This window comes from Bolinopsis microptera, chromosome 2, assembly GCF_026151205.1.
Source record: "Bolinopsis microptera isolate Bmic1 chromosome 2, MBARI_Bmic_1.0, whole genome shotgun sequence".
In the NCBI taxonomy this organism is placed as follows: domain Eukaryota; kingdom Metazoa; phylum Ctenophora; class Tentaculata; order Lobata; family Bolinopsidae; genus Bolinopsis; species Bolinopsis microptera.
This window is the reverse complement of record NC_087073.1, coordinates 10663715-10686784: the sequence shown is the minus strand read 5'-3', so window position 1 is coordinate 10686784 and position 23070 is coordinate 10663715. Positions and strand designations below refer to the sequence as shown.

The following is a 23070-nucleotide window of genomic DNA, read 5'->3' as shown; positions in this document are numbered from 1 at the left end:
GGCGTGCGCGTCTTGGTTGTTGGTAGGTTACAAACCTACAATGTACAAGGCGTACCTTTGCAACCCTACCTGGTGCGCCAGCCCCAATGCACGGCGCTCTTTTCTAGCTTCTCACATACTGCATACGTGAGAGGAGCGAGCATTAGACTAGCAAGCTAGGTAATAATTTGTTATCAGATTATACAGTTCATGAAATTAAATCTCATGATTGATGATAAATTGTAAAGTGGTACTGGTAATCAATGTGATTAAAAGCTAAAATGCAACATGATAATATGATTCGAAAAACAGACATATCTGCCCTAGGCTTAAAAACAAATAATAATTTAAACTCATATAAACATAATATCAATAAAGACTCAAATAGATGGAAACGTTATGACTACTCAACGCGTAAGCTAAAAACTCCGATTTCAACTTGAACTGGCTACTGTTGAATTATTTGACACCGAACTGGTACTTACAGCAGTTTCTGAAACTGAACTCAACGTTTTGGAACAAGAAGTAGTGACATGTCCCACGAACTTATTATTCTTCAACACCAGGTCCAACAAGAACGGCAATGTCAACAAGTTAGGACTGAGTTCACCTAAACCTGGTAACACTGCCTTCACTAAATACTGAACAAAAGTATCCAGATCCACCGTGGTGGTTCCGTGCAAGTCTCTTGCTCTGTAGTTCCTCTTCAGAACGTTCATAATGCCCTGTTTTATTGAGTTATCTGAACTACTTTTATCTCCCAAGATGCTGATGATGATCGCTTTCAGCTCCGACAGAGTGCTTTTGTTGGTGGAGTCTGGATGTCGCAAGATCTGATGGAATATCTCGTTAGACTTAGAACGTAATCAAAATAAAACTACTATCAAAAGATATCATGATCGTAACTGTATATTATCACTATTTAAAGTGCGTCATATCATACCTGGATAGATTTGGTGACAGCAAGAGAGAGATGGGTGGAGAGAGACTCAGGGAGGGAGACATTGCACCCGCCCATACCAGTACAGATCTTAGTTAACAACCCCAGGTCAGTCTGTTCGTCCTGAAGAGGGCTGTGTGAGGAGATGAGAAATTGTGTGAGAGAATTTATTGCAGTAACCAGCGATATAACGGACCAACTTACATTCTCTATAAATCAAAAGTAAAACTTAAAAACAGAAAGGGCAGTGTAGCTGGATAGATATAAACATCCTAAGTACTAGTGAGAGCAGCTGTTAGAACTACCTTGATTAAGCTAACTATTGCAATATAATTACCTTGATAGCAGGTAGGATAGCAGCAGTAATCTGAGGGGGTAAGCAGTCTGTAAGAGAGGGTGGCTTCACCGGAGACAAGTTCTTATTTGTAGTAGTAGTGTTGTCATGGTAACTAGTAGTACTTTTAGTGTTACTGACTCGAGGGCTGGTGACGGTATCTTTAGGAAGAGGTGAGTTCCTAGCTGATAAGGGTAAGGGTGAGTTGCGGGCAGGTATTGGTAAGTTTTGAGTTGGTTTGGGAGATGCTGACGGAGATTGGGACAACTTGGCTTTCTTTCTCATCTCTCTCTCCAATGCCTGATTAAAAGAAACATTATCAGATTTGAAATATTCACAATATAAAGCTTCTTGTTGGGAATGTAGTGTATTAGGAAAGAAACGGCTTCACAATGAGGAGGATAAGATACAAATACCAACCTCTTTCTTCTTGACCCATTTCTCAATAGTGTCCAACAAATCTACAACCCTGGCTTGGGGTACACTCTTTATACCGTCCTCTGATGCTAACACTTGTATTAGTGTCTCCACCTGTAGTAAAATTAGTTATCAACTAACGAATACCTGGTTACTATGATTACAGATACCTGGTTACTATGGTTACAGATACCTGGTTACTATGGTTACAGATACCTGGTTACTATGGTTACAGATACCTAGTTACTATGATTACAGATACCTGGTTACTATGGTTACAGATACCTATTACCTGGTTACTATGGTTACAGATACCTGGTTACTATGGTTAATTCCAAATCATAAATCTCAAAGAGGAATGTTCCGAAAATTATCCGATTATTACAGTTAGTTAAAAACACTCTTCAGAATGTGCATCTACAAGGTATCTGATTACTATAGTTACTATAGTTACTATGGTTTCTATCAACTATGGTTACTATGGTACCTGGCTGATATTTAGAAGAGAAACGTCAATGTTCTGAGCAGCAATAAAGAGCTGTCTGTGAATGAGTTTCAAGTTAGGTTTAGAGCCTTTAGAGGCTGTTTTGTTGGGAGTTTGTTGAGCTGGTCTATCAGAGGGAGCAGCACAAGCCTGTAGATGACTCGCTAGAGCTTGTTTTGTGATGAACTTGTCCTTACATCGGGGACACGGCAACTCCGCAGGCAATTCAGCTGTTTTCATTCTGAGGGAGGAACCATGTGAATATTGTTTTGTTTCAACTACATTTCGTAGCAAGAATTTGATCATGATAATCACCATTAAACAATAATCGTACTTATAAAGAGGGACTACAGTAAAACGTTGAGAATTACTGAGAGTATAACAAGGAATATCGCCTGATATAACACTAACCTAACATCTTTGTCAGCAACAAGAGAGTCTGGGAGTTTAGGAGGGTTCGTAGCGAGGGAGGATATGATCCCCTCTCTTGTACTCTGCAAGCAATCCAGCTCTCTTGTGCTCATACTCCCGCCAGTAAGAGAGCTAACGCCTGTTAGTGAGGTCAGCATGTCCTGATTAACAGTCAGAGTAGTGAGCAGTTCCGTTACTTTAGCAGGAGGGAGCTCCGACAAGGCTTCTAGAACAGCCTGGGGGAGGAAAAGTTATATTGCTCCTGATAATGGTTAATCAAAATATTATCAATTACAACAAAGACATTTGGTTGTGCTTCAAATTGCTTAAAACTGTAAACTCAGAAAAGAAATAATTGAATACTTGAACGAGTTACGAGATAAACTAATAGATATTACAGCTTAAGATTTATGGTCAATTAAAATAAAGAAATAAGAATCTGGAACCGCTAGCTACCAATACAATAGACTACACACCTGAGGACTGAGTCCGCCCATCCCCGGACCAAATAGAGAGGATATTATCCCAGCCAGGGTGCTGGGCACTTTAGAGGGGGAGGCTTTACTCTTTCCTCCCGTAGAGGTAGGAGTAGATACTATAGGACCATCACTACTACTACTTGTGGAGCAGATGGGAGTAGAGACGGGAGTTGAAGAAGGGGTGGAAAGGGGTGTGGATATACCCGGACTAGAGTTGAGAGCTGAGTTCGGTTTCTTTGTTGGGGAGTTCTGAGCTTTCCCTAGTCCACCTAAGCGGGGAGGTATTAACAAGACATTTCCGAGCAAGAAACATCTCACAAAATTTACTATTCTCAAACAGTTAAAATAATATTATAATTCTTGTACGGAAAAAGATTGCTCACCAGTAAGAGTATCTAATAATAGCTGGAGCTCAGCAGTGGATAAATCAGATACTTTCAGTGTAGAGTCTTCCCTTATATGGGCATCACGTGTCGCTTCCTCCCCAGACTCCTTCTCTCTGCACTCGTGGGACTCTAACTCTGATAAACTGAAGAGTGTTTTGTGTTAAGAGGCTGGAATGTTGAGGGGGGGGGGGGGGGCAATGTAACATGTTTAACATTATTGATAACAGAGTAGAACTCATGGCTCGAGAGTCGAGGGGGAAGAGGGACAATCGTTCCATCCATAGACACTTTCTTACTTACTAAGTATATTGTTTGTAATATTTACAACTTCAGATTTTGATGAATAATCCCCGCCATTTCATTTTCTCTGACTTGAAACTTAAAACATGTTGAAATATGAAATATGAAAATTAACCTCCCCAGCAGACAGTGTAGAAGTTGAGCAGTTTAAGGGTCACATTTCAGAGTTTACTTTAACAGAAATATGTTTGATATTGAGTTTTACAACACGAGTTTTAAAGAAGATAATTTGTCTCGCCGCAACCCACGCTAAACTACAAATTAACAAAATGAAAGCAACAGAGCTAAGAATAGAAACAAAAAGTTCAGGCAATCAATAAAATGGGATATCTGGCATACTAGAGTGACAAAACAGATGAAAGGTGTGTTGTTTGGCACAATGCCAGGTTGTTGATCAAATTGTTGGAGATGGAAGAGTATCTTATACGAACATAATCTATGAAAGGGTTTAGTTTTCTATTATCAGCAGCGAAATTGGAGATATAGCTGCATGCGGTAAGATCCTGTTTTATAATTATAATAATTATCAGCAGCCCATCTTTGTTTTAATTCGAAGGTGCTAGAAGAGGCGGGGTATTTTGGTATCATTATTTGTCTCTGGTTCGGGGACTTATTCTAATAGTTTCTAATCTCTCGCTCAGTTCCAATTCGGCCCCCCCCCTCGTTAAATTTAAATAATAATCAATTGATGGACTAATTAACTAATTAATAAACTAATAAATTATAGATTACCTGGAGAACTGTTGGTTGCAGAGAGTACAGTATTGTTTGTTAACGTTGATTGAAATGTGAGATATCATGTGTTCCTCCAATTCTGGCTTGTTCCGCAACTTCATTGAGCACTGCTTGCACTGGAGAGGTACCACATTAGTGACATTACCGATATGTAACCATAGTTACCGATATGTAACCATAGTTACCGATATGTAACCATAGTTACCGATATGTAACCATAGTTACCGATATGTAACACGTTAACATCACTCGCTTAACATACAGGCTGCATCTTAATAGTAACTATAGTAACCATAGTAACCATAGTAACCATAGTAACCATAGTAACCATAATAATCATAGTAACCATAGTAACCATAGTAGCCATAGTAACCACTAACCATAGTAACCATAGTAACCATAGTAACCATAGTAACCATAATAACCATAGTAACCATAGTAACCATAGTAACTAACCTGCACAGTGAGGTATCCACAGTCGTGATCAGATAGCTCCTCCTTGGAGTGGAACATCATAAAGCATCCTTTACAAGCCAACATACTGGTGTGTTTAGATTGTATGTGAGCTTTCAGAGTCTGCTTCTCCGTGAAACTCTCAGAACAGTCCACACAGTTGTACTTAGGGGTACCGTCACCTGGGTGGTAATGGTTACAAACTCTCATCCTTTAAATATATAACCTTCAAAGATAAAGATATACATACGTTTCGTTGATTTCTTGTCTTATCTTTAAATTGCACCATTTTGCATACAAATAATAGTAGTGAGCACAGTTTTGGTAGCGCAGTGGGGCACCATGTGTCACTGAGTAGTGGGGCACCATGTGTCACTGAGTAGTGGGGCACTATGTGTCACTGAGTAGTGGGGCAAATTGTGTCACTGAGTAGTGGGGCACCATGTGTCACTGAGTAGTGGGGCACCATGTGTCACTGAGTAGTGGGGCACCATGTGTCACTGATTAGTGGGGCACCATGTGTCATTGAGTAGTGGGGCACCATGTGTCACTGAGTAGTGGGGCACTATGTGTCACTGAGTAGTGGGGCACCATGTGTCACTGAGTAGTGGGGCACCATGTGTCACTGAGTAGTGGGGCACCATGTGTCACTGATTAGTGGGGCACCATGTGTCATTGAGTAGTGGGGCAGCATGTGTCACTGAGTAGTGGGGCACCATGTGTCACTGAGTAGTGGGGCACCATGTGTCACTGATTAGTGGGGCACCATGCGTCACTGAGTAGTGGGGCACCATGCGTCACTGAGTAGTGGGGCACCATGTGTCACTGAATAGTGGGGCACCATGTGTCACTGAATAGTGGGTACCATGCGTCACTGAGTAGTGGGGCACCATGTGTCACTGAGTAGTGGGGCACCATGCGTCACTGAGTAGTGGGGCACCATGTGTCACTGAGTAGTGGGGCACCATGTGTCACTGAGTAGTGGGGCACCATGTGTCACTGATTAGTGGGGCACCATGTGTCATTGAGTAGTGGGGCAGCATGTGTCACTGAGTAGTGGGGCACCATGTGTCACTGAGTAGTGGGGCACCATGTGTCACTGAGTAGTGGGGCACCATGTGTCACTGAGTAGTGGGGCACCATGTGTCACTGAGTAGTGGGGCACCATGTGTCACTGAGTAGTGGGGCACCATGTGTCACTGAGTAGTGGGGCACCATGTGTCACTGAGTAGTGGGGCACCATGTGTCACTGAGTAGTGGGGCACCATGCGTCACTGAGTAGTGGGGCACCATGTGTCACTGATTAGTGGGGCACCATGTGTCACTGAGTAGTGGGGCACCATGCGTCACTGAGTAGTGGGGCACCATGTGTCACTGAGTAGTGGGGCACCATGTGTCACTGAGTAGTGGGGCACCATGTGTCACTGAGTAGTGGGGCACCATGTGTCACTGAGTAGTGGGGCACCATGTGTCACTGAGTAGTGGGGCACCATGTGTCACTGAGTAGTGGGGCACTATGTGTCACTGAGTAGTGGGTACCATGCGTCACTGAGTAGTGGGGCACCATGTGTCACTGAGTAGTGGGGCACCATGTGTCACTGAGTAGTGGGGCACCATGTAGTGTGCACTTGTAACTTGTTTGTCTGGAATTTGCATCTATAAAAACGTCAACAATCTGTTTAACTGTTAAACGGGTTGCAGAAATATACTTCCGTTAACCATGTTTAGACAATTTCAGAACTACTCAATATTTCTGCTGGCGTCATTTCAATCAATGCGCTTCTTCAATGACTCGCGAGAATGAGAAACAAGTGGTATTAGAGCTGCTTTCTCTATCCTGGAGTAAAGGCGTTGAACCCCGTGACACTTAATAATTGTATAAAATAATAATGATAACCTCAGATTACACTCTTCCTCTTCTGACTGTCTTTAATTTCTACTTCAACTCCAGCCATTTTTTAGCCGATATTTGGGTGTAGAAATTTGCTGACCCCCAGGGATATAATATCGAGAATAAGCAGACATAGTTACGATATAACATTAATTCCATACTAAAATCATAAGCGTTCGTGGTAAAATTTGGAAGAAAACTGTTTTTGAACCTATCCAATATTTCCCTTGAGCAGTTTAACCGTTAAATGGGTTGCTGAGGTGTTTACGAGAACTACAAGCAAGACGTGCGCGTGGTAGTGGTATTAAATACTGTATTCCCTGGGCTTGCCGTCATAACTACTGCATGTTAGCTATTTTACCATGACAAATACTCTATATTATATTGTACGCAATATACACACTGTATATACAGTATATATATTGCATACTGTGCTGAGTACGTAGAATTGTACCACAACCACTACCACTACCATTTCTTGGGATAACGTTTGCATCTCTATGTTACGATGAATGTAAATATCACATTAAGCGGATCTGAATTTGTCTAAACAAAGTTTACAAGTTTGGAAGTAAAGTTCGGGAATAACAGTTTAACTGATAAATAGTTATGAGAACGTGTCATACGTCACGTTACCATGTTACCATGACAACATCTCTAACTCACCAGAAGCAGTTAGAGATTGACAGAGGTGTTTAAGAGTAACGTGCACTTTTAGCTCCCTGCTACTTGGGAAACAGTCTCCACAATCAGAACATCTGGAGAATTGTTGTGTTGGAAAACTGTAACGATAGGAACCATTAGAGTGATAACAGTACCTCATTAAACGAATACTTGGCAAGTATTAGATGTCAGATAACAGAGCTGAGAGCTCACATAAACAAGGAAAGAGGGAAATAGTTTTTACAAAATCAAGCCTCCAAACATACCGATAAGTTTTCTCGGACTCAGAAGAGTGCTGGAACTTCATGTGAACCTCCAGTGTTTTCTCATCTTGGAAGGCTTCCTCACACACAGTGCACATGACCATGCCCACGTGATCAACTGACACGTGCACTTTCAGATCAGTCTGGGTAGTGAACGTCTTGCCACAATCTATACATCTGGGATAGGGGGTGAGTGAGAGATTAAGCGATTGTAATGAGAGCAAATGTTATTTTACTGACCTTGTCGAGAATAAGAAATAGCTTAGAGACTACAATTCACCAGTTTATGATATAAACATGCTAACATTTTCCTCTCTCTCGAGTTTAAGAATATTATTATAACAGATATCCAATGATTTACTCCTCACATTGTCCCGTACCTATATTCCTGGCGTTGATGGAAAAGGTTGTGTTCCTTGAGGGCTGGTACTGAAGTAAAGTTAATGTTGCACTGTTTGCACTTGAGATCAGAGGAGGAGAAATGTTGGGCCACGTGATCTTGTAGCAACTTCTGGCTCGCTAACCTGCACAAAGTGTTACCTTCTAAATCTGTTTGTTCTCATTTTTACTTTGTAATATGATTTCTCATTTAAAATTTTAACATAATTTTAATCTGCTAGGTGATACTCCCTTGCGGATGGCCTTAAAAAGCCGAAACTAGTCGAGTCACAACCGGTTAGCCTCGAGGTACATAATTTTCGTGCTTCCATGATTACTTATAATTATATATACTACTAACCTAGTTGGTAACCTAGTTGGTAACCTAGCTGGTAACCTAGCAACTAGCTACTAACCTAGTTGGTAACCTAGCTGGCAACATAGCAACTAGCTACTAACCTAGTTGGTAACATAGCTGGTAACCTAGCGACTAGCTACTAACCTAGTTGATAACCTAGCTGGTAACCTAGCAACTAACTACTAACCTAGTTGGTAACCTAGCTGGTAACCTAGCAACTAGCTACTAACCTAGTTGGTAACCTAGCTGGCAACCTAGCAACTAGCTACTAACCTAGTTGGTAACATAGCTGGCAACCTAGCAACTAGCTGCTAACCTATTTGGTAACCTAGCTGGTAACCTAGCAACTAGCTACTAACATAGTTGGTAACCTAGCTGGTAACCTAGCAACTAGCTACTAACCTAGTTGGTAACCTAGTCGGTAACCTAGCAACTAGCTACTAACCTAGCTCCACAGGTGAGGCAGATCCTGACACCCAGCTCGTTCTCGTGGTAAGACTTCTGGTGTCGGTAGAGAGCTAGCACCGTGGAGAAGGACTTGTTGCACACATCGCAGGAATACTGAGAACAGAATTACTGAGATTTTGTTAACAGATCAGGGTAATTATTAAAAACAATATTCGTTCAACGATGTGCAGAATTTTGGACAATTTTTAACCAGGAATGTTCCATTAATATGCTATTAACTTTAATTACTACTTAGTGATAGCACCCCCCCCCCCACTAAAACACTAACACTAAAACAGTAACACTAAAACACTAACACTAAAACACTAACACACTAACACTAAAACACTAACACTAAAACAAAAACAAAAACACTAACACCCCCCACCACTAAAACACTAACCCCCCCCCCACTAAAACACTAACACTAAAACACTAACACTAAAGCACTAACACTAAAACACTAACCCCCCCCCCACTAAAACACTAACCCCCCCCCCCCACTAAAAGACTAACACCCCCTCCCCACTAAAACACTAACACTAAAACACTAACCCCCCCCCCCCACTAAAAGACTAACACCCCCTCCCCACTAAAACACTAACACCCCCCACTAAAACACTAACCCCCCCCCCCACTAAAACACTAACACCCCCCCCCACTAAAACACTAACACTAAAACACTAACCCCCCCCCCACTAAAATACTAACACTAAAACACTAACCCCCCCCCCCCACTAAAATAATAACACTAAAACACTAATCCCCCCCCCCCCACTAAAATACTAACACTAAAACACTAACACTAAAACACTAATCCCCCCCACTAAAATACTAACACTAAAACACTAACCCCCCCCCCACTAAAACACATACCTCGTTCCCCTTGTGTTCCAGTTTCATGTGTCTGCTAAGTCTGTAGTAGCTAGTGAACTTGACCCCGCACATTTTACATACAAAGAACTTGCTCTTCTGGTGGGCTGTTAGTTGGTGTTCCGCTAGTGCTGTCTCGCTTGCAAACGAGGCTGTGAGAGAGAGGGGGTTAGGATATTCTGGAATGCCTGGAAATAAAGTCTCATCGGCCCCAACGTTAATGTGGCTTTTGCTATGTGTTGGTTCAGCCGAATTAATTATTATGTAATCAAGTTTATTTTTCTCTTTTAGTTAGTTGTCATCCGGCCAAACATTAAGCAACTTATATTGCAGCACCATTTTTCAATTAGAATATTAAAATATGTCATTGTAATTTTGCATGGCTGAAATGTAACGCTTGATTTGTATATGTAATAATTAATTGAATTTTCAAATAAAAATCATCTTGTGATGACTTTAGCTTGTTCTGGAGAAACATAAACATCTTGACCTTGTGCCCTAGTTGTGCAAAAATCTATCAAGTTTAGGCCGTATAAGTGAGGGTAGATCACCCATAACTAATAGTTCTTTTGTGAGAGAAACTAGTGAGTCTTGTTAGTCTACTAGTAGTTAGTCTTGCGAGTAAGACAGACTAGTTCCAATCTTATAAAAATATGTAAAAGCTGAAGTTAGAATACAACTTTCTCATAAATGTATCCACCGACATTATTATAGGCATGAAATTAAACATCCTGATCTGTTATAATCAGATCGCTGACAGATAAATATTTCTCGACACTTGAGAAGCTATTTTACTGACGTCCCTCAGTATGGTAACCAGGGTAACTAAATGGTTAGTATGGTTACTAACTGGTTACTATGGTAACTTACCAGTACAGTTAGTGCACTTGTTGACCCCGCCTTCAGAGGAAGTATCGTGAGCGAAGGAGATGTGTTTGAAGTAGTCGCTCTGATTAGTGAACTTCTCCTGACACACATCACATGTTGTATACTCGTAATCGTCTGGGGTTATTGTAAATGCTAGCATTACTTTACTGAACTTAACTAATTTTTATTGTAGATAGTACAGCAGGGTGTCATAATTATTGGCGCGTATACAATTTTGCGTAAAATTTTAGCTTACCCAAGCTTTTAGAAACGATCATTACTTGACTTCTGAGGGTCAGTTTCCTATGGAGTCTTGATCATTCAAGAAATAATCCTTCATACTACAGTTCAGTCTAAAAATGAAGTCCGAAAGAAGTTAAATTTCGTCGATAATCACGACGAAAGAGAAAAATTTGGATTATTGGACTTGAAGCCTTTGGCTGCTTCCCCTGAATTCCGGGATGAGTCCGCCTGATTATATTTTATTGCGTCAGTTAGAGGAGAAAGAGAGCTTTTATAAAATCTATAGTTTTCTATATGTTTCGCTATCGCCTGAAGAGCTGTGCACTTTAGTCTAAAGAATAATTTCAGAAAAAATTCACCGGAAAAAAATTACACATAAATCCCTTACTCCTTCGTAAATCTAACCAAGTATGGAATCGACCCTTTAAATAACGGCCTAAATTATGGGTTTTGAGGTACATCAACAAAAAAATTCTGAAATTAAGAAAAAGTTCAGACGATTGTCTACAGACCAGTTTTTTAATTTTGTAATTTCGATATTCAGAAGTAAAGTTATGACCCGTCGAAAAATATTGATTTCATCATAAAATACACATAAAATTTCAAACACGCCAATGATTCTGACACCCTGCTGTACTTCTTTAATTTTTTTATTGTAGATACTAGATTACCATAAACTGTTTAAAAATCATGACTTTTATACTCCATGAACCATGTGTAGGGTTAATTGGAAATTTGATGTTTTCCCGGAAATAACTTGTCGTTGTTCTTAATAACAATATTATCAAATCGTGAGATTGAGTAAGTATGATTAATGAACTTGCAAATACGAAGTGTTAACAAACTAACATTGGGAGAGTGAACAATTTTCCTTGTCACATACACGGAATCGTCAGACATTTTCATCAGTAACATTATAAAAGTGATTAATGAACTTGTGAATATTAAGTTGTGAATATGATTAATGAACTTGTAAAACCTATATAAACTAAGATGTGCTCCTTTATAATATAAACTAACTCTTGTGAAGCAGGGAGATGTGTTTATCAAGTTCAGGCTTGCTCAACGTCTTTTTGGGGCACTTGTTGCACGTGTAGAACACTATGTTCTCGTGATAAATCTCTGGGAGGGGATTTTAGGTTTATCAACTCTTGAAATGTTAGGTTTATCAACTCTTGAAATGTTAGGTTTATCAATGTTGATTAACAGCTACTCAAGAAAGAGCCAGCTACTGAAAGAAAGAGCCAGCTACTGAAAGAAAGAGCCAGCAGCTGAAAGAAAGAACCAGCAGCTGAAAGAAAGAACCAGCTACTGAAAGAAAGAGCCAGCAGCTGAAGGAAAGAGCCAGATACTAAAAGAAAGAGCCAGCAACTGAAAGAAAGAGCCAGCTACTGAAAGAAAGAACCAGCTACTGAAAGAAAGAGCCAGCAACTGAAAGAAAGAGCCAGCTACTGAAAGAAAGAACCAGCTACTGAAAGAAAGAGCCAGCAGCTGAAAGAAAGAGCCAGCAGCTGAAAGAAAGAACCAGCTACTGAAAAAAAGAACCAGCAGCTGAAAAAAAGAACCAGCAGCTGAAAGAAAGAGCCAGCTACTGAAAGAAAGAGCCAGCAGCTGAAAGAAAGAACCAGCTACTGAAAAAAAGAACCAGCAGCTGAAAGAAAGAACCAGCAGCTGAAAGAAAGAACCAGCAGCTGAAAGAAAGAACCAGCTACTGAAAGAAAGAGCCAGCAGCTGAAAGAAAGAGCCAGCTACTGAAAACCACTGACCAATATGTTTGTGAAGAGCTGTTTCAGAAACAAAGCAGTGAGAGCAGATGTCACAGGAGCAGAAGTTCTTTTCGTGCGCGCTTTGCACGTGCTCCTCGTACTCAGGGATAGAACTGAACTTGGTCCTGCAGATGGCGCAGGACATACCACCACCACCACCACCACCAGGTCGCTTACATGGCACTCCAGGCAGCTTTCCTAGGTACTACAGGGGAGGAGGTTGGGGTTATGTGGTGTTATTAACATATTAACAATATTTGTGGTAAGTAGTTATACTTCTGCTAATAGTCTCCTAAGCACTGTATGATAGCGAATAAATACTTTAAAAGTAACTGACATGTTTGATAGCAGAGCCTGTAGTAGTTTTCGATCCAGCTGATACCGGGATATGTTTACTGAAATGCTTGGCTAGCTGCGGAGTAAATACAGTTAGTGTTCAATATAATTAGTGGTCTATGGTAGTACAGTGCAGCTTGGTTGTCTAGTCAGGGTATCAATACAGATAGCAGTCTTATCTGGTTAGACCAGGTTACCAGGTTACCAGGTTACCAGGTTACCAGGTTACCAGGTTACCAGGTTACCAGGTTACCAGGTTACCAGATAACCACTAAACAGGTTACCAGGTTATCTATACAATATAGTGTCTAGTAAGAAAACTGGAGTACGGGTTATTTGTTATGGTTTCTAACGTAATAATAGAAAAGGTAAATAATAAACAGTAAACATTAGAAACAGTAAACATTAGAAACAGTAAATAACCTCGGGTTTGTTGGAGAAGTGTTCCAGACATATCCTACAGTGAAATATCTCCTTCTCAGGATGCTTTGTCGTAATGTGGTTCCTGTAAATACTATTGGTCAGGATGGAGCCACTCATTAATCTAACTCACGAAAAATTCTAAATTTGAACTAACACAAACAGAAACAGCAAAGAAGTTACCTGAGTAGTTAGCAAAAATTAATAACAAGTAACCTGAGCATTAGCTTAGAAGAGAAGCGGTCACTGCAGTCCTCACAGGAAATGCAGTGCTGAGAGGATATATGCAGATCCAGGTCTCTAGCAGAGGACATCTGTACTTTACACACCGTACACCGGGGATTGTGATCCAATCTGAGGGACAGGGCTTTAAACTGTCTGAGTTGATTCTTCTTGTATAACTAGCCGTACAACAAGTATATCCCCAGGGTTAGGCAAACAAGTAACAACCATAACTGCGGGCCACAAGTTTAATTTCATTTCATAGATGCAATTTAACAAAAATATTTCCTTGTGTTTGAAATCTCGTAGATAGCATTAAAACTAACTTGTTGTGTGTGAGTAGCTCGGTTGCACTGGAGAGGACCTCATCACAACTCTTACAAGGGTGCTTTGTATCGTCCTGAATATGAGAGTCAGAGAGATTCAGGCAATTCAGGAAATTCAGGCAATTCAACTGATCCACCTTCTAGAGATAAAAGACACAACTTTTGAACATATTACACTGATAATTGTAGTGATACGTTTTTTAAAAGTACTAAGATAAGATTAAATAAGATCAGTAACAGAAGGATATACCTGGGAAGTCTTGTCCGAGGAGTTAAGGTTCAGCTCCTTGCAGTGCTTTGCTCGGCTATGTTTTATTAAGTCATGTGCTGTTATAAACCGCTCCTCGCACAGCCAGCACTTCGTCAACGTTAACTAGGAGTGGTATTGTAAAGACTACCATGTTATCAGGTAACTAGGTTACCAGGTTACCAGGTAACCAGGTAACTAGGTTACCAGGTGACTAGAAGTTAAAGGCAAAAGAAAATAAGTTTCGCTCGCTCGTTCATTATCTATCTGTAGACAGTAGACATGGCGTATATCTTGTAAATCATCGTAATATCATGATTTATGTCACTGAACACTAAAAAGTGAACCTGATAACGTTTTAACCCTGGTGTCACTGATGTCCACCTACTAATAAAATTATTCAGATAAGTCAAATAGATGTAAGGCATTCTAAACCGACCTAACACTCCGATTTTGCGTTTTATGTGTCCTACGTAGCTAACTACAAGTCTGTTAATATTCTAATTTCTACTACTACTACTAGTACTACTAATACGTCGGAACTAAGTCCGATCTACGCCAGAAAACCCCCTCCATACATCCCTGTCCGGCATCAGGGTTCACAGTTCCTCTTTAGAGTTTGTCCCAAGTTCCCTCATATCAGTAACATAGAAAAATAGCTTTGTCTCGGTCGGCCTTGCTGTGCTCTACCATGCAAAGGTTCCCATAAGACTAGATCACTGGCCACTGGCCAGTAGCCAGATGATCTAGTCTTATGTCCCGCCAATAATTAATATCGTTTCGCTTTATATATATATAAAGTATAACATGTCTTATTATATATAGTAAAACATGTTGTACTGTGTCAGTAACTAAGTCAATACAGTATACTATCTTGTGTTCTGTAGAAAGCAAGTGCCTAAGCCCTAAACGACTATTTAAAACTCCCTCCACTTGCCCAACAGTAAAACTGCTAAATGATTGACGTTCTCTGCGACTAACTTAAACCGTCGCCCAATCATTCAACTCGGTTTCTCAATTGGGAGTCGAAATTGCTCAGCCGTTAAAAGCTGGTCACTAAAAGCTCGGGAATACAGCGGAATTACAACAAATCCTCATAATTTAGGAACCAGCTTTGTGAAGGCGCGGCACATATATATAGTACTACACGTCAATGGAATCTTAATAGCTTTACCATTTTCAACTTCGTCATATAATTTAATACTTTTGGGCTTTTCTAGTCATCTAGCCCTACTTAGCTACTATAAAAGTCATTTCCAGTTTACAAAGTAACATATCCACCGTTAAATCTTTTTATAGTCAGGTATATTTTCAAGTGCAATGCTTAATATTTACACAAAATTTCAGAACACGTCAGTTTACATGTGTAAATTTAGCCTTGAACCGAGTTTTAAAGACTGTTTCCGAGCATTAATGTTATTACTATTTTGTATATAATATATACTAAAGTTCTTAATAACAGATAGTGTAAACACAACTGTAATTACTATAATTAGCTGTAGTAGTTACCTCAGGATGAACTGCAGTAAAATGTTCCAGGATTAAGTACTGCTCTCTGTAGACAATGTTACAAATATCACACTTTCTAGAGTGAATAGAGCTCATGTGCTCTTCCAATCCTCCTGTAAGATAGAGACAGTGTTAGATGGTGTGACTAGAATCCACCTGTAAGATAATGTGTGGAGGAGGCGTCGGGGATGTGTGGAGGAGGCGTTGATACACAAACAGAAAACCCCTGTAGATCCCTAGTTTAATACAATTAAATGAAACTATAGATGATAATGATGTTCTCACCGTTGTTGCAGACAGTTTCACAGTACACGCACGAGTTGTCATGTATCTCACGCACATGGGACAGTAGAGCTGCAGAGGAGACAAAACTAGTGTCACAAAACTGACATTTCTCTTTCATCTCCTCCTCCTCCAGCTGCTTGGTTTCACTTTCACTATTGTCGGGTGTTTCAGGTGGCTTAGCTTGGTGCGCCTGGGAGATATGTCATTACTGTTAACGTATTTAATAAACAGATAATCTTGTTAAAAATCTGGGTTCTTTTACATAGGAGATCGGCGATAGATTCAGAAATCAGAAAGGACACTCCAAGTTCCAGAAGATTCCACAACAAACCTCCATGACGTGGTTCTGAACTCAGATATAGTAAGAGTGAAAGTGAAAGTGAAAGTGAAAGAACTAACCTCCATGACATGGTTCTGAACTCAGATAAAGTGAGAGTGAAAGTGTAAGTGAAAGTGAAAGAACTAACCTCCATGACATGGTTCTGAACTCAGATATAGTAAGAGTGAAAGTGAAAGTGAAAGTGAAAGAACTAACCTCCATGACATGGTTCTGAACTCAGATAAAGTGAGAGTGAAAGTGAAAGTGAAAGTGAAAGAACTAACCTCCATGACATGGTTCTGGAACTCCGGTAGGGATATGTAACGTTTGTTGCACTTTATACACTTGTAGAACTCCATTCCCTTGTGAAAGTGAGACAGGTGGATATCGTACGACTCGACCGTGTTAAACTGAAAACAGGAAGGAGTTTTACGAAAGGATGAGAGTATAATCGTGCAGATAACAGAGTTAACATGTTTTAGGTAGGAAAGAAGGATTAAAACTCAATATTATGTAAGGCTGACAGCAAGGAAGTGAATAAAACTAATTAAAATAGGGAGATAAAGGTTTTGAGTAAGAAATTGCTTACGATCTTGACAGTTCCTTGGACAGCACAAGCACAACACTCGAAAGTGTGCTGATGCTTTATGTGCGCTTTCAGCGCTGCAGCACTAGTAAAGGGCTGGTTACAAATAGTGCAGTCCAGATCGTGTTTAAAACTGTGGAGAGGTATTGTTAGATTATGATGGAAATGATTCACAGATGTAGGATGGCGAAGGGAATTTGTGTCATAGTGAAAGTAGAAAGTGAAAGTGAAAGTGAAAGCACCTGATATGTTTGTAGAGTTCTGAAGCAGTACAGAAGGTCTCTGTGCACATGTTACAGGTGTGGGGCCGGTGTTGTTCGTGGAACGCTTTCAGGTGCAGCTCTAAGTTCCTGGACAAAGGTACAAGGTATTATTATTATGTGTAGAGCTAAGTTTTTCGGGCAAGGATAAGGTTTGGGAGGGAAGATAAAGTTTTTAGAGGAATAAAAATGGAACATCCTGGTACACTACACTTTATTTTCTGTGCTAGTTTCGATAGTGGTATTTCCACCAGTCTACCACGTGAAGTAGTTAAGCGCTTTTAACCCATTTAACGGAATATATGACGCTGGTACAAGGATTATCGGTAATTCCACTTTTGGGTACAAATTACAGTAGACACGTAAGCGGAGATAAAGTGAGGGACAAAACCAATTTTTCAGGCTGCCAGTACCGAAACTATTTCTGTGGGATTCCTACACTACTATATAAAGTGATTGCTTAGTCAAGTGGAATTACCCGAAAGTTCTTGTACTAGCATCATACATTCCGTAAAGTGCGTTTATTCCGTAAAGTGCGTTTATTCCGTAAAGTGCGTTTATATATAACAAATAATTTGTTCCAGCGTGACGAATGTACTATCTAGTTGCCTTGACTGCGGAAAACTTTTCTCCCAAGTTTGTATGATCACTAAGTTTCTGAGTAGAGAATACTAATCTAGACTCGATTGTATCAAGTTTGCTACTGTTCATTTATATCTGTATAAATCAGCCACCTTACTTTTAACAGCCATCTCACTCACATGACCAAAATGAGACAAGAGTTTTGAGTTGATAGATATTTTAGCAAAATTTCCATCTGTATTTAAAACAGTCTCGCTTCTGTCACAAAGTCTTTAACCACTGAACTCTTATTTTAGTGGAGTTTTTAGAAACTGTCACTTTAACAGTGTTTAAGTGAACACTGTTTAAGTGGAGTATGACTTCTGCCCAGAGTCCAGACGTAACCCTTTAATAATTCACGTGAGTCAGAATTACACACAGTTTTTTTTTGTAATTTTTGTGTAATATCGTTTTAAAATTTTAAAAATAGCGCAAACCTAACCAGTCATACAGTTAATCGACAATTTTACTTGCTTCATTCGACACATAGGTGAGCGAATCTATCCTTCATTTCTGCCGTTTTCTGACAAATGTGCTTAAAGACCTTTTTGTGAATTTCTGAATTCTTTAATCCAAATTTTATTTTGGGTCAAGAACTATCACTGAAAACCATCAGAAACCATTAGAAAGAAACTGCTTAAAATGCAAAAATTTGTCATAAATGTGTCAAAAGTGCTTGAAAACCTAGGATTTTTGAGTGTCTTTGAGCTCATTTGTCACAAAACGGCAGATTTCTAACTGGTTACTAGGGGGGAGAATGGCGCGCCTGGTAACCATGGTAAAACTGGTTACCATGGTAAAACTGGTTAGTGATTAAACTAGCCGTTACATTACAGTCAACATTCGATTCTAATCTCTGGTCGAACACCAAAACTCAACAGCATATCTTTCGCTTTTAAATCAGCTTTGAAAGATAACTGATCCCATCCACCCTACAGAAGTGAGCTATATAGTTGATCCCTGAATCACTAACCTGGCATGGAGCGGGGGGGGGGGGGGGGGTGTTCTTGAATCATATAAATGATACGATTCAAGGTTATTAAAGTTATATCAACAGGAGATTTCAAAATACATGTGTATATCGTCTTCACTGACCTGTGTTAACTATTTATTTGATGAAGGAGCACTAACCTGTGTTCTCCGAACACCTCCCTGCAGAGCTCGCAAGGGAAGATCTGCTTGTGACTGTACAAGTGAGCCTGGAGTTCCACCTCGTCGTAAAACTTATCATTGCACACTGGACAAGTCATGCGCTCATCTGGAGAGGAAACTGGGTTTATGTGGGGTTTTATTTAAAGGTTTAGTGGCCTGGGATTATAAACTTCCTTTATTAATGCTAGGAGATGCTAGGTACATGACAAGCATTCAGATTTTTTTAAAACCTTACAATTATTTTTTGCCGCTTGTTGTGTACATGTATTTTTTTTCTATTTGCACATTGTTCACGTTATTTCATAGTTTCACCTGCTACCGTCGCGAAATCATCTATTTTATTTGATGAACTAGCAGCAACATTCCGATCAAGAAGATTATCAGATTGGAAACTGGCCAAATTTTAGTTTGGGTCAGAACTCGAAACTGAGATATCGTTATATGCGTTTAACCAATCTGCTGGAAATCAAATTTGCTCGTTTTGAAGTATTTAAGCTTTATGGTACGAGTTCAAGGGTTAAGGGGGCCGGGGGGGTCTTCATCAAGATTCTCTCGAAATTGACTTTATAGTTGTTTCTGGTAGAAGGGAATGATATCTACCAGCTGCTTTTGGTCCCATGGAAAAATATTGTTCCTAGCCGAAATTATCGCCGGTCTAAGGTCAGCGGCCAGCGCTTATGTGTAATTGTATTGCGCTAGCGATTTTCAATCGCAAATTCTGAAAATCGAGTCTAAAAATCTATCTTCTCCTACATTTTTTGAGCAATCACCCTGAAACTTTAAGGATATGTTCTAGGGACCATTTAAAAGATTTCTTCGTGCCAAAATTTTGAGATAGGCCTTTAAAAATTTTTTATTCAATTTTGAAAATCTTGGACCCCGTTTTTTACGATTTTTTCAGGTCCGAAATCGTAAAAAACGGGGTCCAAGATTTTCAAAATTAAATACAAAATTTTAAAGGCCTATCTCAAAATTTTGGCTCGATCAAATCTTCTAAATGGTCCCTAGAACACATCCTGAAAGTTCCAGGGTGATTGCTCAAAAAATGTAGGAGAAGATAGATTTTTAGACTCGATTTTCGAATTTGCGATTGAAAATCGCTCGCGCAATACAATTACACATAAGCGCTGACCTTAGACCGGCGATAATTTCGGCTAGGAACAATATTTTTCCATGGGACTAAAAGCAGCTGGTAGATATCACTCCCTTCTACCAGATACAACTATAAAGTCAATTTTGAGAGAATTTTGATGAAGACCCCCCCGGCCCCCTTAAGGTTAAGCAAATTAAATTGCCATTTAAATATAGCGACAATTTGTTGAAAAATGAACCTCATACGTATTATATGTGAGCATGAAACTTCAAGTTCCACGCAAGTTTGAGTTGTCATAGCAACAACTACTAGTTAAACAAGCAGTTTACCAAGACGCTGCGATAGGTAACTAAATATTTGATGAAGGAGCACAACCAACGTGACAAATTTGTTATTTCAAATTAACCGCATTAAATGATTTGTCGAGAGCATATCAAGTACAATTATCATACTGTATATTATACAATAAATTATATAATTTAGTATATCATATATCATTGTGGCTCTTATGAACATACTCATAGTTTTAACAATATAATTGTCACGTTATTAAACTTTAATAGTGCTCAAATTCATCCGATGATTGGCATGCTGGCATTAGTTTCATGTAGGTGTAAACTACTTACTTCTCCCTACTTACTTCTCCCTACTTATTACTAAAATATCTTTATCTACTTGTTTTGATAGTTTTTAGTGAAACGCAGACAACTAATCAGTAACTATGACAACGAGGCTTTTATTTCAATCAAACCCAGACAGTTAACTATTACTAGGAAGATATCAATGAGTAACTATTAGTTATTATATACTGTTTTTCAGTCAACCGCAGCTGTTTAAAATGATGCCCTTTATATTGAAAATAAATAACTTTTACCCAGTGTTTATATCCATTCCCTCCATTGCTATAGTTACCTGTGATGAGTTGCTAGGAGGTTGTTGCTATAGTAACCTGTGTTGTTGCTAGGAGGTTGTTGCTATAGTTACCTGTGTTGTTGCTAAGAGGTTGTTGCTATAGTTACCTGTGTTGTTGCTAGGAGGTTGTTGCTATAGCAACCTGTGTTGTTGCTAGGAGGTTTTTACTATAGTTACCTGTGTTGTTGCTAGGAGGTTGTTGCTATAGTAACCTGTGTTTTTGCTAGGAGGTTTTTACTATAGTTACCTGTGTTGTTGCTAGGAGGTGGTTGCTATAGTTACCTGTGTTGTTGCTAGGAGGTTGTTACTATAGTTACCTGTGTTGTTGCTAGAAGGTGGTTGCTATAGTTACCTGTGTTTTTGCTAGGAGGTTGTTGGTCAGTAGGGTGCTCACTTTGTACGTGTTCTTCCAGCAGGGCGTGTGTAGAGAAACTCTTCAGACAAATTCCACAATCAGACTCGTGACTAAACCTGGACGAGGATAGTGTTTTCAAATAAAGTGGGATTATAATACTGAAAATGGCGGACTGTACTGACACTGAAAATAACTATTATAACTAAATAAGTTTAATTAAATTATAATAGTTTATCTTTTTCATACTTATAGCACATTAGTGAGTTGCCCGAAAACACTATATTAGGTATATCACAACTGATATGTATTTGTAGCTCTTTACTCACGTGACATGCTTGAAGTAGTCACTCTGAGTGTGGAATGAAGCGGGGCACATGTCACACTTGAACTGGGGAGCTGGTGCACTGTTACCAGATCCTGGGCGATTATTGTTAGTAAAACTGCACGTGTTACCAGTTCCTGGGGGATTATTGTTAGTAAAACTGCACGTGTTACCAGTTCCTGGGGGATTATTGTTAGTAAAACTGCACGTGTTACCAGTTCCTGGGGCATTGCTTTTTAATATTACTCTATGTGTGTTAATAATAGAAGAGTTAGAAATATTCTTTAGGGGATTTAATGAGTTTTGACAAACTCAGATCTCTTTCGTCAAACAACCTCTTATTGTAAGGTGAACTGCGTCAAACCCTTTCGTCAATAATATTAATAACCTTATATTTCAAATAGGAACTGTCTCATTTAAACTTCAATATCTCTACGATTTATGAGAATTACGTTTCACATTTCGTTTTAAAACGCACCGTTTGAGAGATTCTTAGAAAGCATTCCAGCAAGTTTAGCTAGCTGATTAGGTTGCAGTTCTCCTAGGTTGCTGATCAGGGTTGCTAGGGTCTCTTGTAGCGTGGAACCTGCTTCTGTAATATGGGTTGTGTCAGTAATGTTACTTGTTACTGTAATGTTACCGTAATGTAACTGTAATGTTACTGTAATGTTACCGTAATGTTACTGTAATGTTACTGTAATGTTACATATAATGAGTGTTCTACAATACTCACTACTCTTTCTATTACTTACCTGTATTAACTAAGAAAGACCTGATCTGTGCTTGAATTTATTAGAAAGAAAGTAGCACAATATCATCTTCTCGCGTATATATTACCTTGCTGAACAGAGGAAGGTAGCACACTGCTGACACTGCTGACATTAGGAGTAGAAGGAAGAGGAGGAGGAGGAGAGACGCTGCTGACATTCGTTGCCAGGGAGACGCTCGTTGTTAGGGGCGCTTCTAACTTAGGTCTCTTTGAGGGAGGATTGTTGCGAGATACCGACTGTCTCGTTATGCGCGACGTTGTTATGGAAACAGACGATATCTCTTTGGGAGATTTCTTTCCATTGGGAGATGACTCGTCTTCATTTTCACTCATGCTTAGGTCCTCTGATTTTATTACCATAGCAACTGCAATAAGCACGGATGGGGAATCAGGTCATGGATCAAACTTAATAAGTCTGGAAGAACGGTTTAAGGTAGTACAGCTGTAATAAGTAAAGGTAGTAATATATAAAGGTTAATCACTTAATGATCCTGGTCCGAATCCAGCAGGAAAATCACTTAATAAGGCAGGTAAAGCAAGAAAAGCAAGAAAAGGAGAATTAAAACAAATTGCACTGGGTTCCCGGAAACTAGTTTACAACAGAGCAAGTATAAAGAGAGAGAGAGAGAGAGTTGCCTGGTAACATTTGCCTGGTACTAGAGTTGCCGG

The 23070-nt window shown here is 39.6% G+C and overlaps 1 protein-coding gene across 2 annotated transcripts; it reads right to left on the bottom strand.

Annotated features, from left to right (window-relative positions):
* Positions 1-180: 180 nt before the first annotated feature.
* LOC134811301 (zinc finger protein 91-like) lies at positions 181-22818 on the bottom strand. Of its 2 annotated transcripts, none has more exons than XM_063818078.1 (33): positions 22470-22818; positions 22111-22224; positions 21637-21727; positions 21308-21426; positions 18930-19056; positions 17160-17267; positions 16921-17050; positions 16616-16741; positions 16013-16202; positions 15728-15840; positions 14222-14344; positions 13972-14045; positions 13640-13777; positions 13427-13508; positions 13005-13079; positions 12668-12872; positions 11922-12023; positions 10662-10793; positions 9795-9943; positions 8917-9032; positions 8116-8259; positions 7739-7912; positions 7476-7567; positions 4922-5100; positions 4463-4581; positions 3428-3573; positions 3042-3313; positions 2566-2801; positions 2158-2395; positions 1674-1784; positions 1257-1553; positions 923-1042; positions 181-812 (listed from the first exon to the last, which is right to left on the bottom strand). In XM_063818078.1, exons 1-33 carry the CDS (start codon positions 22759-22761, stop codon positions 414-416), a joined length of 5133 nt encoding a protein of 1710 aa, XP_063674148.1. In that variant the 5' UTR covers positions 22762-22818; the 3' UTR covers positions 181-413. The 2 variants fall into 2 exon arrangements, with proteins under 2 accessions (XP_063674148.1, XP_063674147.1); XM_063818077.1 differs by having other exon boundaries at positions 192-812; positions 7476-7591.
* Positions 22819-23070: the final 252 nt, after the last annotated feature.

What these genes read in the sequence shown, in the direction of transcription:
- LOC134811301 (XM_063818077.1), bottom strand. Translation starts at nt 22,761, where the DNA reads ATGGTAATAAAATCAGAGGACCTAAGCATGAGTGAAAATGAAGACGAG. An exon ending in TTACTGCAGTTCATCCTGAG is followed by an intron (nt 14,345 to 15,727) that starts GTAACTACTACA and finishes TACCACTCCTAG; the next exon opens with TTAACGTTGACGAAGTGCTG. An exon ending in TCAATCTCTAACTGCTTCTG is followed by an intron (nt 5,101 to 7,475) that starts GTGAGTTAGAGA and finishes ATTACCACCCAG; the next exon opens with GTGACGGTACCCCTAAGTAC.